Here is a 17,478-nt window from a genome sequence, read left to right on the forward strand (position 1 = left end):
TTGATAAAGTGGGCAGAAGGAGGGAAGTATTTACTAAAGCTGATGTTATTGGATGTACATACTTTATATAAATGCAACGTTAATAATGGAATAAATAACTTTTGTCTTCTATCGTACTCTTCAACATTTCCAACAAACATTAAATTGCGGCACAAGCCAAACATGATAGGAGCAATTTATTAAACAAACAGTGACTAATGACAGTTTTTATATAGGTAAATTGCCAATTCGTCTATTGCCAACTCGTCAACTCATCATATTGTATGGTCTAATGCCATTCCGTCCATCAACATTTCATCTATCAACCATTTGATCCAATCATCACTTCGTCTAATACCATTTTGCTTCATAACCTGTTGGTCCTACTAATATCCATTTTATTTTCATTCATTTCATCCAATTAACACTTATTCCGATTAGGCCCAATGGTATATGGATTAAATGTCTATTAGACCAACTGGTTATTAGATGAAATAGTGAGTGGAGGAAGTAACAATTAGACCATGTGGATAGTGGACGAACTGATGATAGACCAAATGATAGTAGACCAATTGCTAACTGGACGAATTGGCATGAGACCAATTAATAATAAACCACTATCTGTATCTTATTGGCTCAGAACAACTCGGTGGAAATCACCAAATATTTTGCTTCATGCAATACTACCAAGAAGTTATTTGGCCAAACCACAAAATGTAGTGATTTTGTACGAAATGTTGCTACATACATGTAGGATTAATATATACTAATTTACTAAGTATGATAGGACAAACAGAAAACTTTGGAAAAGGTTAGGTTGTACACATTAGGCATCTCTTGAAACTAAGCTGTAAAGTATTATGTTTCAGGCTGGCTGAAATCAAGTTTTGTGTAAAGGGCCTCTAGTCCTATAATCAGGGCCGTTAAGCTATGATTGGGTAAACATGACAATCCTATAACACACTTTAAGATATGCTTGGAGAAGAGTGACGTTATCATTGACACACTAAATGAGACAACGTGGGAAATGACTTTAATATGATGCACATACAGGTCAGTCTTGTGACTGACATTGCGTCCATTTGTGCATCAAGATTCTGACCCAACCTTGACGCACCATTCCCGGGGGTCACAAGGTGCACCTTACAAGTGACACTTCCAGTAGTATATAACAAATAATGCACAGTGAAATAGGTCATACATGTATATGCACCCCATGTGGGCTGTCTTTACAAGGGGCAGATACTTCAATATGGCAGAATAAATTATTGTGGCTAAACAGAATTAAATACTAGTAATGGAGATCTCTTCATAATGTGTACAGTCATCTCCACATCTAAATACACTTCAGGTAACAGACTTTCACATTCTCAATATAACTGTTCTTCTTATCAGTTTGCTTACCAGATACTTATACAAATGTTATGAACAGTTTGTTAGGTTTAGTACCGTATAAACAAAAATAAAATAAATTCCACTTTGTTTATGGAGAGTAATAGTCGAAAGGAGCCCACCCAAATACCAAAGACTGGCTGAATTACAAAAACTTCTGATGGCATAGTTTGTCAACTACAGATACAAGTTTGAAATTAATCTCAGTTATCAATTTTTATACATCTTCCCCCCAAAAAGGCAAAAGTCACAGTTGAAACTTGCGAGCAGAAAGCATCTTCAATGCACAACGTCAACAAAAACGAAACAATGGGAATATGGGGAAAGCCCCTAGGAAAAATGCTGAACACCTTTACACACAGCACTTTAGTAGATACATTTATATTAAGTGCTATATAACTGTTGCATATTAGTAACATTATTATTCATACATCATTATTCATAGTGGGATTCCTACTTAACCCTATCAGGCCGGGGTATTTTGGGAGTTCATATGGCCGGGGGGGGGGGGGGGGGGGGGGCCTGGGAGGCCCCCCTAAAGATCTCGGCCGTCTACCGCGCGATCATGCCGAAATTTGGCAAGCGGGTTGCCTCGGACATAATCTACAAGATTGTATAGTAATTTATTTCATGCGAATCGCTATTAAGTGATTATGCTAATTTATGCGTAATTAGTATGCAAAATCATACTTTTTCTCTAACTCCCTAAATAAAGCTCCAAATGTACTAATTTTTGGTATAGAAACTCTTTGTGGTGTTCTTAGCAAGTGTACATGAAAAAAATTGCGATATTAAATCATTTTCTTCTGTGATCATAAAAAGCATAAAATAAATACATTTAGACCAGCAAAAGTAAAAATAATCATACATTTATGAAATTTGGTTGAAAACACAATTTGCATTGACTTTGTACACGAAATCACGTTTTTGAGCAATTTTCGGTCTGACATGCACTTACATAATGTTGCGTAATTTCGGAACCACGTACCCGGGTGACGCAAAGTTGGTCTCAAAAGTTGCGCAAGACTTGAAAGTAAAAAGTCAGCGAGCGGCGCAGTAAAAAAAATCTGCACGGCGAAAAATATTGCGCGACCCCCCCCCCCCCCCGCCCTAGATAGGGTTAAATGAACGGTTCCATGACATTTGCTCTGGCGACAATTGCTCCAATGGAAAATCTGCATGTTAAGTCAAACATAAAAAAACTAACCTCAGGAATTGGAAACGCCACAATCCTTATCAACTTTAAATTCTGAACAAAAAAGTCTATGACAATCCTAAATCAGACCCTGTGACCTCTAAGATACAAGATTGGACCAAATGTGTCACCAAACAAACAACACAGACCTTTTAAATGTTGATAGACTATTGTGTCACCATCCAAACATGTATTCCAATGTCTTACTGACAACATTGCTGGACTTCTGTGGAGTTCTACTCTCTTGAATAACCTGGAAAATGAGAAATAAAACAAAAAAATAACTATTACTGTACTTATATCTTGATTGTATCATGGAAAAATGACAGGGGTACTCACTACTGTCTTTCAGTGTCCCCCCCCCCCCACCGCCTTTGAGAGCTTTGGAACACTGAAATATAGCACCTGAAACACCCATAGGGTTCTATAGGACCATCACAAAAAAATGAGATGAAAAACAAAAATCAATAACATGGGGTTTACTAGCAGCCTTGTATGATCAGCATTGTAAGGGGGGGGGGGACTGAATCTTTATAAGAGTACAACATTCCTTACCTCATGAGGGTTACTAGCTGCCTTGTATGCAGCGGTCAGTGGTCTGATGGGGGAAGGGGGGGGGCTGAGTCTTTATAAGAGTACAACATTCCTTACCTCATGAGGGTTACTAGCTGCCTTGTATGCAGCGGTCAGTGGACTGATGGGGGGGGGGGGGCTGAGTCTTTATAAGAGTACAACATTCCTTACCTCATGAGGGTTACTAGCTGCCTTGTATGCAGCGGTCAGTGGTCTGATGGGGGAAGGGGGGGCTAAGTCTTTATAAGAGTACAACATTCCTTACCTCATGAGGGTTACTAGCTGCCTTGTATGCAGCGGTCAGTGGTCTGATGGGGGGGGCTGAGTCTTTATAAGAGTACAACATTCCTTACCTCATGAGGGTTACTAGCTGCCTTGTATGCAGCGGTCAGTGGTCTGATGGGGGAAGGGGGGGCTGAGTCTTTATAAGAGTACTACATTCCTTACCTCATGAGGGTTACTAGCTGCCTTGTATGCAGCGGTCAGTGGACTGATGGGGGGGGGCTGAGTCTTTATAAGAGTACAACATTCCTTACCTCATGAGGGTTACTAGCTGCCTTGTATGCAGCGGTCAGTGGACTGATGGGGGGGGGGGGGGCTGAGTCTTTATAAGAGTACAACATTCCTTACCTCATGAGGGTTACTAGCTGCCTTGTATGCAGCGGTCAGTGGTCTAATGGGGGGGGGGGGGGGGGGCTAAGTCTTTATAAGAGTACAACATTCCTTACCTCATGAGGGTTACTAGCTGCCTTGTATGCAGCGGTCAGTGGTCTGATGGGGGAGGGGCTGAGTCTTTATAAGAGTACTACATTCCTTAACTCATGAGGGTTACTAGCTGCCTTGTATGCAGCGGTCAGTGGTCTGATGGGGGAGGGGATGAGTCTTTATAAGAGTACTACATTCCTTAACTCATGAGGGTTACTAGCTGCCTTGTATGGAGCGGTCAGTGGTCTGATGGGGGAGGGGCTGAGTCTTTATAAGAGTACAACATTCCTTACCTCATGAGGGTTACTAGCTGCCTTGTATGCAGCGGTCAGTGGTCTGATGGGGGGGGGGCTGAGTCTTTATAAGAGTACAACATTCCTTACCTCATGAGGGTTACTAGCTGCCTAGTATGCAGCGGTCAGTGGTCTGATGGGGGGGGGCTGAGTCTTTATAAGAGTACAGCATTCCTTACCTCATGAGGGTTACTAGCTGCCTAGTATGCAGCGGTCAGTGGTCTGATGGGGGGGGGAGGGGCTGAGTCTTTATTAGAGTACAACATTCCTTACCTCATGAGGGTTACTAGCTGCCTTGTATGCAGCGGTCAGTGGTCTGATGGGGGGGGGGGCTGAGTCTTTATAATGGTACAACATTCCTTACCTCATGAGGGTTACTAGCTGCCTTGTATGCAGCCGTCAGTGGTCTTATAGGTGTTCTTCTTGTAGTCTCTTGTTCCTCACTCTGTGAAGCTAATCTCTTAGCAGGGGTAATAGGTGCGTCCCCTATACCAGTAGTATTCACCCCATAGGAGTCTGATGTACCCCACTCATTACCCCCTGCAATCAAGCAAAAACAATACATTTGATGATAACAATAATTTGATCAGCTCATGATCATTTTTTTTCTACCTGTTTACATGTATATACCAAATTTGAATGATACCACTGATCATATCATCAAGTTAGATTTGTTAAGCCCATCAAACATCTTATGATTTTGGAATTAAACGCAGTAAAATTTGATGTGAAAATTGAGACATGGAATAGTTTATTGTGTAAAGTTAGACATCATCAACAAATAGTTATGCTCAAATCTGTGATTATGCTACCACCCTTCTAAGAATAAAAAAGTGAATTGAATATCTAGTTGTAATGACATTTTTCTGAGAAAATCCCATTTTATTGTGGCTGGCATGTGATGTTATAAAATCAAAGCTTTTCTCTGTTTTAATCAGAGCCAACTTTTGTAGGGGTATACTTCCCCTTAATGTACATTTCAATGCCTGCATATGAAAGCTGAACTTATCAAATCCATTCAAATAAAGTCAGGTTAGGTCAGGTCAAGTCAAGTCTCAAATCAAGTCAAGTCTGAAGTCAAATCTAGTCAAGTCAAGTTGAATCAAGTCAAATCAAGTCAAGTCAAGTCTCATACCTTGTCTATACAGGGCGTGACTCCTACCATGATGTTACCACCGAATACCTTGCCGTTTTTACTCAACGCTTTCCTTGCTTGAATACGAGAGCTGTACTGAACATGCATCCAATTACCAGAACTAGCCACCTACAACAAATACAAGACTAACATTATCTTTCAATATAAGGTACTAGAAGAAATAATATTAGTGGGGATGTAGTCGTTACGACTCTTGACTTTCAGAGGAAAGTTGCTTGTTAGATGTAGATACAAACATTTTGGGATTCACTTTAAAAATCTTTGTTTACATTTTTTTGTGATCGGTACCACAACGGTTGGCTGTTCCATAAAGGTGTTTGTATGTTACAAGGGACTGTAAATTACTGGTGAGCATTTCTTGTGCTAAACGAGTGCCCGGCATTACAAAGAATAACGATCGATCCAATCACAACTATGGACGACCAGCAACGTCAACATCTAAAAATGCTAATTTGTTTAAAATATTTTTCTAGATATGATGTACACTCATACATTTAATCGTTCTCTTGAAGATTCAGTGTGATTTTCTTTGTTTTAAGAAGATTGTGCGAATTCCCTGTAGAAAAGAATTATGACACTGATGGACTTCCATAGAGTTACAATCGATTGGATCAATAGATGCTTGTAGCGCTGTTATTGGCCATCAGCTAAGTAAATATTAACGCATGTTAATGCAAAGTATGCTAATTGTTAAGGACTTGATAAGAATTATAAAAAAAGTTCACTCACATTACAATATATGAGTAAACTTGGGGTACCTTAATAAACACATGAAAGGAACACCAGTTGTTTGTAATGTTATGCATAACTTCCAAACAGTTTTACGAATCAGGGGTCGTTTCATAAAGCTGTTTGTAAATTAAGGACGTCCCACAGTTATGTTTGTGCGCATTATGATCTGCGCATAGTTTACACTCTGCGTGGTGACGTCACAATGGATGAACAGTTGATTAATTAGCGGCGGGTACGAGCTGATTTTTCTCATCTTCTGCACTGCAGATCCGATGCGTTATTTCATGAAGCTAAAAAATGGAATTATTCCATGGACCATTAAAAAAAAATTCTCTAGAATTTCAAAATACTTTATTCTGCAGCGCTGCCAAGAATCACGAATATTGCCCCGAGTTTGAATAAATGATAGAGTGGTTTTGATTTTTTCTTTACATAGATACAAATCATTCGGCGCATTTTTGGTGTTTTAAAAAGCACATTTGCTCTAATAAAAATGCTGATAGTTTAAAAAGCACATGAACCCCTATTTTTTTAATGTTTGTACCTCTTAGGTATACCTTCCTCTACAACTCTGCAAATTTTGGTGAAAATGCAGCATTTATTGTACGTTTGTAGTTTGTTACTGAAATTTCACATTTTTTAGATTGGGATTTTGTTATCTTTTACGTCATTTTTAAGAACTGACAGTGCTGTTAAACTTAAAATTGCAAACAAATAGCACTATGAATAGATTCTCCATTCTAACGATACAGTTATTAACTCTCTTGCGAATTTGATGACCTTTTCATGTATTTTGACTGAGTAATAGACAGTTAAACTCACTGTAGTAATCTTGGGCGGTCTAAAAATACCAAATTCTTTTGAATGCGCAATTAATAATAATAATAATTCTTAAGAACATCAATTTGGGTGGACTTTGAAGCTATATAGCAAAAAATCAAGCACATGTACCTATGTTAATTTTTGCATATTTCGAATAAGAAGGTTCTAAAGTATCTATGTGCAAAGTTTGGTGAAAATGACATGGATTTCACCATAACTGTGGAACGTCCTTAAGAGCAACTTTGAGAATGACAGGTGAACCTTTCTTACGCGTTAATCCATCACCAGCGAATATACCATTCACAACAAGAAAGGTTCACCAGTCGTTCTTAAAGTCGCTCTTAACTTACGAATAGCTTTATGAAACACCCACTAGGGCTCTGTAGTTGTTTGCCCCTTAAATTATCAGCGAACAGAGCAGCACTGCCTAGCAGGTAGGAGGGCACTAGCCCTCACCAGGATCTAGCTAGGATCTGATACAAAACTGTTCTTTTTTTTAATTACCGGTATGTACTCGGTTGTATTTGTTAAGATCTCTTTTTATTTGTTTATATTTGTTCTTGTTTGTATATCCAAAGGAACTGTAGTTGTAGTTGTTTGAACTTACCACATGTGAGACTATATTGCCATACTGTGAAAACTGTTGAAGGATGTAGGATGTCGCAGCTGACTGAAAACTAAACAAGAAAACACAACAAACAAACAAAATTATTACAAATAGCAACAAATTACAGATGTAAACAAGCACTATGATAAAAAGGAATACACTATTAAATGGTGTAATGAGCCACAAATATTTAAGAGGCCGGGGGGGGGGGGGATTTCTAAAAGTTATGAGGAGGTGAATTGATCAAGCACCTTCTGATATTGAAAATGTTATCTAAAAAACATGTAGTAACTGCTGCCCTTTTAAAGCTAGGCTAATTATGTTATATTACTGTAGAGCATATTGAGACTTCTGATAAAGAAAGTGGTAAGCATTATATAAGCAAGTAGAATTATTAATATCATCATTATTATTTTGTATTTTTTTTTTGTAAATGTACATGTACATGAAGTGGATGAAAATAGCATTAATTTTTTAAACGCTTATCATCGCAAAATTTACTTTTCAGAAAATGGGAAAGTGGGGTCTTTAACATGTCATGAAAGACTGGCTCCTTCCTCAGTTCATAACAACATTATTACCCAAATATTGTGATCCAAGTATCATCCAATTCATCCTCCGGTAAGATAGACTCTCTGTAATGATTTAAAAAAAAAAAAGAAACACAAAATCAAGGTCTGAATTATTCAAAATCATACAAATTGAAATGCACCACTTTTTCAAGGGCATTCTATCTTAAACTTAAAGCAGAATATTTTAACCAATTGCGCCATCTCGAGTCCTCAGCTACTCATACCTGGCCAGTTTCCTGACCCATAATGATAGTGTAGACCCACTTGAATAACATGTTAATTAACTATTCATTACATTAATACAACAATAATTATGTTACCCAGTAGCAAAACAATTACTTTTCCTCTCAAAACATTTTAGTTTTCCTATATACAATTGTAGGTCAATTTATTCTCTGTAGTATTAGTATATATCTGAAAACATATATTTAAGACAATGTATTTATAACACATAGTCAATGAGAGACCACACACACAGTTCACTCCCCCTTTAAACAAATTCTTTATCAAAATAGACATATATTAAAAAGTTCAAATATTGAGAAATATACAGAACAAGGGATCTTTATCAATACAGATAAACAGAAAATAAATCTATTAAAGAAAATTGGGTACAGAAATTGATATTTTCCCAAAACAACTTACAAAGGGTAAAGAAAAAAATAATGAATCATATTTGTCAAATATCACTTTGAGGCATATATTTGTCGCAAAAACTCACCCCTGTGTGTAGAATGGATCAACCTGTGGTGGTGATGGCGGTGCCTGCATGGACCACTGGCTGGACTGTACCATTGACTGTTGAGAGGGGGAGAACAGACGACTAGCCGCAGGGGAATCTACAATGAAATAATGTTCAGAATAGAAAGACGTAGTAATGATAATAATGATTATAATAACAACAATAATGATTATAATCAAAATAGTAATAACAATGATAATAACAGTATAATATTAAAACTAGATTTTAATTCGTCATGCGGACGAATTAGGTGGTCTGTCTTTATTCTCGCTATCGTGATTACCATTACCATGTTCATGCATATCAATATGATCTTCATGATGGCAACGGAATGCTCATTATGGATGGAATACTTGTGAAAGATGGGAGATGATAAAGCACTGTGAAAAGGGTCTCTTTGATGTATGACAATACACGTGATATGAAAAAAAGTAATTAAAATCTGTTTTATCTTGCTAAATTTTAACTTTTATACCATTAAATTATCATGAAGGATCATGTAAGAGGTGGTAAAAAGAAAAAAAATTGAAAAAAATCTTGTTTACCCCAGGACTCGAACCTGCGCCCTTTAGAAAGCAAGTCAAATGCGTTATCCATTGAGCCACGATATTCCCCATAGAGAATACACGTAAGCAATTTTGAGAATTACAAGTCCAATTTTGCAAGTGAAAAACGGGCATGATCCCGGCATCTGATCAAAAAATGGAGGGCACATTACCGAAAGCTTAGAATCTCAGCTACAACATACTAAAAGCTCAGGGAAAACTGACAAGAAAAAATGGAGATATGGCTCACGAAATAGAGGAATGTCGAATCTAGTTTTGACAAAAAGTCATTTCCCATAGACATTACACACAAAATGAGGAAAAATGACATGCCTCTATTCATTGCTGTTTTATGCAATGATGCATTTCTCAAAATGAAAATTCATGTTAACTGAGGAAAAAAAGTACATTCTAAACTACTACATATCGAAATCTGGGTGAAAAATGATCTATATTCGAGAAGTTACAACCAAATTTGCATAAATTTGATGATGTCATTTTTGAAAAAATGAAATTTTTTAGTTTAGGCGCCATTTTGATAACGTCATGATATAATTTAGGGACATTGATGACATGAAATCAAATCTACAACTAACACTCTATCGATATATGAAAAAAAAATTGGGGGTCAATGGACTATTTAAAGAGCTACAGTAAATTTTCAATAGGCATGTTTTTGCACATACAATGTATATGGCCTATAGTGAGAGCTCGCGCGCACACGTGCTGCAAACTTCAACGGGTGTTAATTTCGTCATTAATGGTCGTAGAAGGTTGATCAAGGTATCAAATTGTTCAGAATTTCATTATCAATGCAAAGATGTAAAAAAAACGGTGTTTCTGAGTTGTGTTAAGGCGTTACGCGCGGAAGCGCGCACGCAAAATTTTAAAATGCTTAAAATGACCTAAAATGTACTCACTTTGGTAAAAAAGTGATTTTAAGCATTTTGAAATTTTGACGCGCACGTACGCATGCGTCGTGACCTCCAGGTGACCTTTGGTGACATGACCTGATGACCTTGACCTGAAGTTGATGTGATGTTAATTTGATTGATTTTTGATAATTGATAATGGAGATATGATTGATAATGTGATTTTACAAAATGGCGCCTAGATGACGTCATCATGACCTGATGACCTTGAAAAGCTTATTTTGACGTGTCCATGACAGATCCTATAGATGACATGAAATTCAATGAAATTGATCAAGTCCATTTTAAGATAACTTGGCAACAAGAAAATCCGTAAAAATAAATAAATAAATAAAAATAAAAATAAGAAAATTTTGACGAAATTAAGAGGTGATCTGTCAAAGACAGACCACCTAATAATAATAATAGCAAAGTTGCTCCACAGCACATGAGATGAACAACATGAAACAAAATAATGTATATAATAGACTGGGCTATGTTGAGCGTTGTGGCCCAGTGGATAAGTCTTCTGACTTTGAAACAGAGGGTCGTGGGTTCGAATCCCAGCCATGGCGTAATTTCCTTCAGCAAGAAATTTATCCACACTGTACTGCACTCAACCCAGGTGAGGTGAATGGGTACCCGGCAGGATTAATTCCTTGAATGCATGAGCGCTGAGAGGCAGCTCGAGTTAAAGCCGGGGTAATAATAATAATAACAACGCGCCTCGGAATAGAATATATCTAGATAGATGGCGCTATATAAATGCCTATTATTATTTCAACACCTAAGAAGCTGAATCAGGCTACCCCTTATGATCTCAGCCGTTGATTGCGACAAAATTTTGTACAGGCATTACCCATGGCATAATCTACAAACTATAAGATCAAATTCTGTGAAAAATCTCATTGCTAATTAATTATGCGAAATTATTCACGAGATCAAAAGTTTGCTCTGATTAATCAAATAACGAAAATGAAAAGTCAGCGAGCTAAGTGGTAAAAAAATTGCACGGTGGATTTATTGCGAAAAATGTCGAGATGGCGAGGTGGCGCTATATCAGCCCCCAAAGTCTTATTAGGGTTGAGCGAGTGCACTGAAATAGTTCCTCAGTCAACTTCTTTATGATAATTTAACAATTTGATTTTAAAATCAATAAGTTTGTAATTAAATCCAAAGGAATAAATGTCAGCACACAACTATAATACCAACTTCCAAAGCAAATTAAAAACCAGTTCATTTTAAAAATCTGCACACTCCATCTGTAAATTCATTTTTTGGTTTGGTCTGAATGGAGTTGCATAGATCTCTCTTTTTCTCTCGCTTGAAAATGTTGATTAGTTTGCATTTTGTTTCTTCATCATCTTCAATCTCGAACTTCAATGGAGACACAGGACATCAATTATGTTAGCAGTAAATTATGTTCTTAGAATCAAAGTTAATTATTTTAAAATTAAAGTCAAACTTTATCAGTTAATTCAGTTTGTCAAGATTTCTGACATACCTAATGTTCTTGATGCTCTTGAAGGGGCCTGAGTAAAATCCAACTGAATGAAGAAGAAAACAAAACAAGGAATAAGAGTAAAGTCCTGTTCCATAAAAAATTAAGTTTTGTCATAAATTTGGCACAATTTAATATCATTACAAAGCATCTTTTAATTTACTAAGATCAATGTATACTGATTGACCTCTCTCTCTCTGGCCTTAGATATTTTAAGTGCCCTTTTTCCTTTTTTTGCCTTTCATGCTGTGATATAAAAATGGTTCAGTACTCAGAATCGGTCCAATGCCAATCCGTCCAATTACCAACTCGTCTATTATCATTTTAGTCTACCATCAGTTCATCCAGTTTCCACATGGTCTAATTGCCATTTCTTCCAAGCACCATTTGGTCTGATAACCACTTGGTCCAATAGCCATTTAGTCCATATACCATATGGTCTAATTCAAATAAGTGTTAATTTGGCAAAATGAACATAAATGAGATGGGTCTTAGACCACCTGGTTATGAAACGAAATGGTCATAGACCAACTGGTGGTTAGACAATGTGATGATTGGACCAAATGATTATTGGACCAGATGGATGTTAGACAAAATGTTGAACCTTCTAAACCTTCTTAAGTTTACACCGGCAGGGCAGTCGACTGCAGAATGGTATTAGATGAAGGTAGACCATGTGATGAAAGGACAAGTTAGCAATAGACGAACTGCCAATTTACCATAAAATTGTGCCCTATAGGAAAAGTGGCGTTGACCTAAAACGATCAAATTTTAAGGCAGGTTGGAAATTAGAACAGAGTGTTTTGAAAATATTCTTCAGCAGAATACAGGAGACTCAGTTCACCCTGATGAAAAGTTTGTAGTAAAAATACAATAAAAATGATTTTAGAAAATAGTGGTGAAAGTTTGAGATTAATCCATCAAGGAATTTTATAAAATTTTAAAGTTTTTGATTTGTGACGGCATATACCGTATGAGCAGCTGCCCCATATATGTTATGGAACACAAAATGCATGAATTTCAATTTTTAAATGATTCATTACTATATTTTTTCTTTCAGAGTATGGGTGAAATGATTTGTCTGTTAATATGCTTAAGGTAGAATTAACACATTCACATTTTCTTGAGAAAAAGACATTTCACTGATTTTTTTTCATTCATGCCGCAATGGAAAGCTGCTTGCATATGACCTCACAAATCACAACTTCGTAAATCTCTAATGGATTTTTCTCAAAAAACTTCACTATTTTCATCATTTTTACTGCTAATGCTATTTTCAGAATAAACTTGTTGTCAAGGGTGAACTTACTCTTTAAGCTCTCTAATCAATACTCACCTGTCTCCTTTCTGGTGTATCAAAAACAGCAGGACTCCCTCTACTGGCTTCAATAGGATCATATAGACCCGCTACAGGTGGGGCATTGCCTTTATCTTTGGGTGTGTGTGAAGTGGTCCTGAATAAAAGGAATATGAACCCATTTTAAAGGCATACTTAGTAGCAGGATTCCCAGCTTTTCAAGAAAAAAAATCCATGATTTTTCCCTGAAAAGTTTAATAATTCCCTGATAATCATTTAAACTCAATCCCCGTTTCGCATGTTTTTCTACGATATTGCAGTGAATTACATATATTTTCAGTACAAAAACAACAATGTAAAAGTACCACCATAACCAGTCATACAATGGATGTTGTTTTGATAAGCAACAAAAAATAACAGTCTGACTGACTATCATGCTTTCGACTTTAGGGCTGATAAAAATTCTCGGATTTTTCCCCTGATTTGAGGTATTTTTATTATCAAATTCCCCGATTTTTCCCTGACTGGAAAAAGTAAAATAATTTTCCCTGATTTTCCCTAAAATTATTACAGACCATTAAAAAAACAACCCTACATCAGTTAAACAGACTAATCAGAATGAAAAAATATATTTTTTAAATGAATGTCATCTCCCATACTTTGTACACAAAGTGTAAAAAAAGTCATAAAATTTTGAGGCACTCTCCTTGTGCATTCCAAAAAAATCGTAAATATCATGCGAAGCGTCCTGGGGGGCGGGAACATGCCCAAAGTCCTTTTTATGACATCATTCTTGTAAAAATTTTTCAAAATGCTGTTTCTTTCAAAATCAGGTGGTGGACATAAGGTGAGCAGTGGCCCTGACATACCTTGGCGTCTGTCCAACACGATTCTCAGTGGAGTCTATTCTGAGTAAACTACTATCCCTTGGTCCAAGAGTTGATGGGGACATTGTCCTTGATGGACTTCTCAATAGCGTTCTCTGACGTCCACTGGCAGGCTAAACAAATCAACAACAAATCACTGTCATTATAAGGCTTAGGCTTACAGGGATCATGATGCATAAAAATTACTATTATAGTATATAAGTCATCAATGGTATCTTTCATGAAATCTTTATTTTGATTGAGCCGTTAATCATCGTTACCATTGTAACTTTTATGCAGAGGTATCCAAGGCTACACTATAGATGACATTGATTTGTCTCAATGCCCCTTTCATTCACCTTGCATATTACAAATTTTGTCCCTTTTTATTTTTCCCAAAAATGTTCCCTTCAAAAGTGTAGCTATGCCCTGAATTATCATATTCTCACTTTGCAGTTAAAGTGAACCAATTTTCTAATCCCTAAAAAGGTGAAATGGCCAATAGTGTTAAACCTACTGTGGAACAATGAAAAACAACCATAGTCGATATCCTTTGTATTTAATTCAGACAATAAAATCAATAAAAAAGAAATGTCATGACTTTCTCATTCATCCGGATTTGATGCTGTCGATCTCCGGTCTTTAGTGGAGAACACAGGAGAGAGAGAGAAAGAGAAGGAGAAAGATAGATTAAATTTTCAGTGTTTCTCTAACACGAGTCAAATCAACTTTATGTTAGGGTGGCCTTTATGTTAAAATAAACCATTCCCTGGTTAATTTACCGAAACGGCAGGGCTCTGCTCTCCAATAAGATAGGCAGGAAGAAATTGACTTGACAGACTTGATGGAAGACTAGTTGAAGAGGATTGTGGAGAGCCAAGAATCATTGATTCTGTGCCTAAATGCAATAAAAAGAAAAAACACTGCCATTAATAAACTGCTTTTCCGTATGCAATGTGTTATTGTCATGCTTTATTTTTGTTGTTGATTATTAACATTGTTAAAATCATGTTTGTTTTATTATACTGATTCAATAAAACACATTAAAAAGAGAGATGTACTGGTTCATGTGGGCTTTCTATTCACTCACTTTAAAATGCTGAAAATGTCATAATAAGCTGATAAGTGACAAAATTATTGAATTGAAAGTTGAGCAATATTAAGTGAAAGAGTTACATGCACATTGTCATGAATATTCATTACATGTAGTTGGGGTAATGATGCCACATCTCCACTTTCCTTCTTCTTATGTTATTAAATAAAATCATAGTTATTTTATTTTCATGTATTCATGTATGATATCTCTCTTAATAAAATAAGCTGCAGCAATGAATAGATCATGCATTAAATCAGTTGTCTGTCCATTTCTTTTTGTTTTGGTCGACAAAATTTTGAATAAACATGACTTCATGAACCAATAATGAAATACTAACTAGAAATTTGACGTGTCCAAAGGACACAGATGCCCCCCATTTGCAGAGCTACTCAAGCATTTTGGACTCTTGTTCATCCCCTAAAATCTGTCTCACGCAACGATCACAGCCTATCCCCATATACGTTGTACACAATGTCTGTATTCTCACTCAGATTCACAGAAAATATCACACATAGCTTGTCTTTGAACTTGGCATCTCTGGATTGTAATGGGATTTACTGGTAGTAAAGTGGGGTGGACATGGTGGAGCCTGCACGAACTTCGCTCGAGCCGAGGTAGTGAAGAGTAGAAAATTAAGCTTTTATTTGTTGTCTTTTTTCAAAAATATTTTTTACAATAAATGTCAATTTTTTTCCCACCTTTGCCACTCATATTATCCGAACGTAGCGGTAATGCAATGGAGTGGAGCCTGCAAGAACATCACTTGAGCGAGTTGAGGTACTAAATGAGGCCTGAGGCACTTGTTCACTGCTACCACCCTGCCTGTGGGGAATCTACAGGTAGGACTATGGTATGCCAATGTTGTACAGAGCACACACTTTAAAAAATCATTAAAATATCACTTTTGTGACCAAAATTACTAATTTCCATACAGATTACAGTTGCAATTTATTTTTCAGTAGTAACTTGGGAATAATTTTTGTATTCACCGGAGCGCTCAAAACTTGAATTTGGGGCATATATTTTTTGTACGCCCTCTATTGGTGGAAAGTAATATGGCAAGAAAATTTTCATTTTTATCTCTATTTTTAATTAAGAAAAAAATGATTTAAAGAATCAAATTTAAATAAGAGTAAAGTTGTATGAATAATTAATAGGTGTAATGGAAATTGTCAGTGCAAAAAAATCAAGCATTTGCCCCAAAGAAAAAGAGAAAATAAGCCAAACATTGCCACCCTTATTTTGCCACACATGGAGATATAAGTGAGAACAAGGTTATATTATAACCTTGTTCATTGAATGAGTGGCCTGAGGGGACTCTCTCCTGAGAACTTACACCAATATCAATGTATGGGACAGCAGTAAAACTAGAAAAGTAAAATACCGTACAGATTCACGAAAGAACAATCGTTTACTGGACGTAAACACGGAAATAGAACACCTTCACACAATGAGTAATCAGTAAAATGTTCAATCAAAATGTTTTTTTTATACAAAAAGGAGACAACTCACCTTGAGGACCTTCCATTGCTAGTATTAGTAACAGTTTTTCACGACAAATGTTCAGATTTTCAAGAAATTCAAAATTGTGGTTAATGGTGTTAATGGAGAATGAAAGTCCGAGGCAGTGAGACAAAAGAAAAGTTGGGGTGCCAAAAAATCAATGGGAGGTTGGATAGAAATAAAATGCTGGGTATAAGAATTTTTTTTTAATTCTAACTTTCTTATTATTTAGTTGTGACTCGTCCGGGGGGGGTACGATCCTTGCATGAGTTGTGAGTCGTCAGGGGGGAGCCCCCCCCCCCCTCCTTACGGTACGTTAATGATATTAATTATAAATTTCCCTTTAGTTTCCAAGCGCGAGCAAAAATTTTATATTGTGGCATGAAAGATTAAATCTTTTTATTTATATCATTCACTCGTCTTCCTCCTCTTATTTTTATTATATCTTTCCCCTGTTTTTTACCTTTCTTTATTGTTTTTTTTTGTCCGCCAATAAGGGAATCGGGCCTCTCCCCCACTGGTTCCGCCTATGTATGACATCGTTTATAAGAAAATTATACAAAATAAAATAGCAAATACAATATTTGGTCTAAACATACTGAGATCTAGGCTTTTCAAAAAAGTATTTTTTCCAATCCTCATGTAGGCTGACGGCAAATATAACCATCGCTCAGGCCTACATTTAATTTATATTGACTAAAAAATAATTCTGTAGGTTTTATTTCGATGAAATACACACCTACTTCAGGCAGTACGTAATACGAAGATGAAAACATACATTTGAACCCAATTTCATTTTGTTTTTTTTAAATATTTCATATGTATCCTTTTTTGCTCTGCCCCCCCCAAAAAAAAAAAATTAGCGAAAAATTTTCCCCCTCCAAAGACCCAACGTGCTATTTAAGTTTCCTTAAATATGAACACCTACATGAATTAATTAATCTGTTAATTTTTAGCAACATTTTACAACAAATGCAAAGTGCTATCAGTA

General features: G+C 36.4%; 1 protein-coding gene across 1 annotated transcript; it reads right to left on the reverse strand.

The window, feature by feature from the left end:
• Positions 1-2,496: 2,496 nt before the first annotated feature.
• Positions 2,497-16,577, reverse strand: LOC121416676 (nucleoporin NUP35-like). Its single transcript, XM_041610150.1, is given in 12 exon segments — positions 2,497-2,819; positions 4,502-4,665; positions 4,668-4,677; positions 5,273-5,401; positions 7,455-7,524; positions 8,036-8,089; positions 8,748-8,865; positions 11,729-11,771; positions 13,062-13,179; positions 13,892-14,022; positions 14,671-14,786; positions 16,497-16,577. Coding segments are annotated over 12 exon segments (1,047 nt in total). The 5' UTR covers positions 16,513-16,577; the 3' UTR covers positions 2,497-2,741.
• Between the last annotated feature and the right edge of the window lie 901 nt (positions 16,578-17,478).

Source organism: Lytechinus variegatus, chromosome 6 (genome assembly GCF_018143015.1).
Source record: "Lytechinus variegatus isolate NC3 chromosome 6, Lvar_3.0, whole genome shotgun sequence".
NCBI lineage: Eukaryota > Metazoa > Echinodermata > Echinoidea > Temnopleuroida > Toxopneustidae > Lytechinus > Lytechinus variegatus.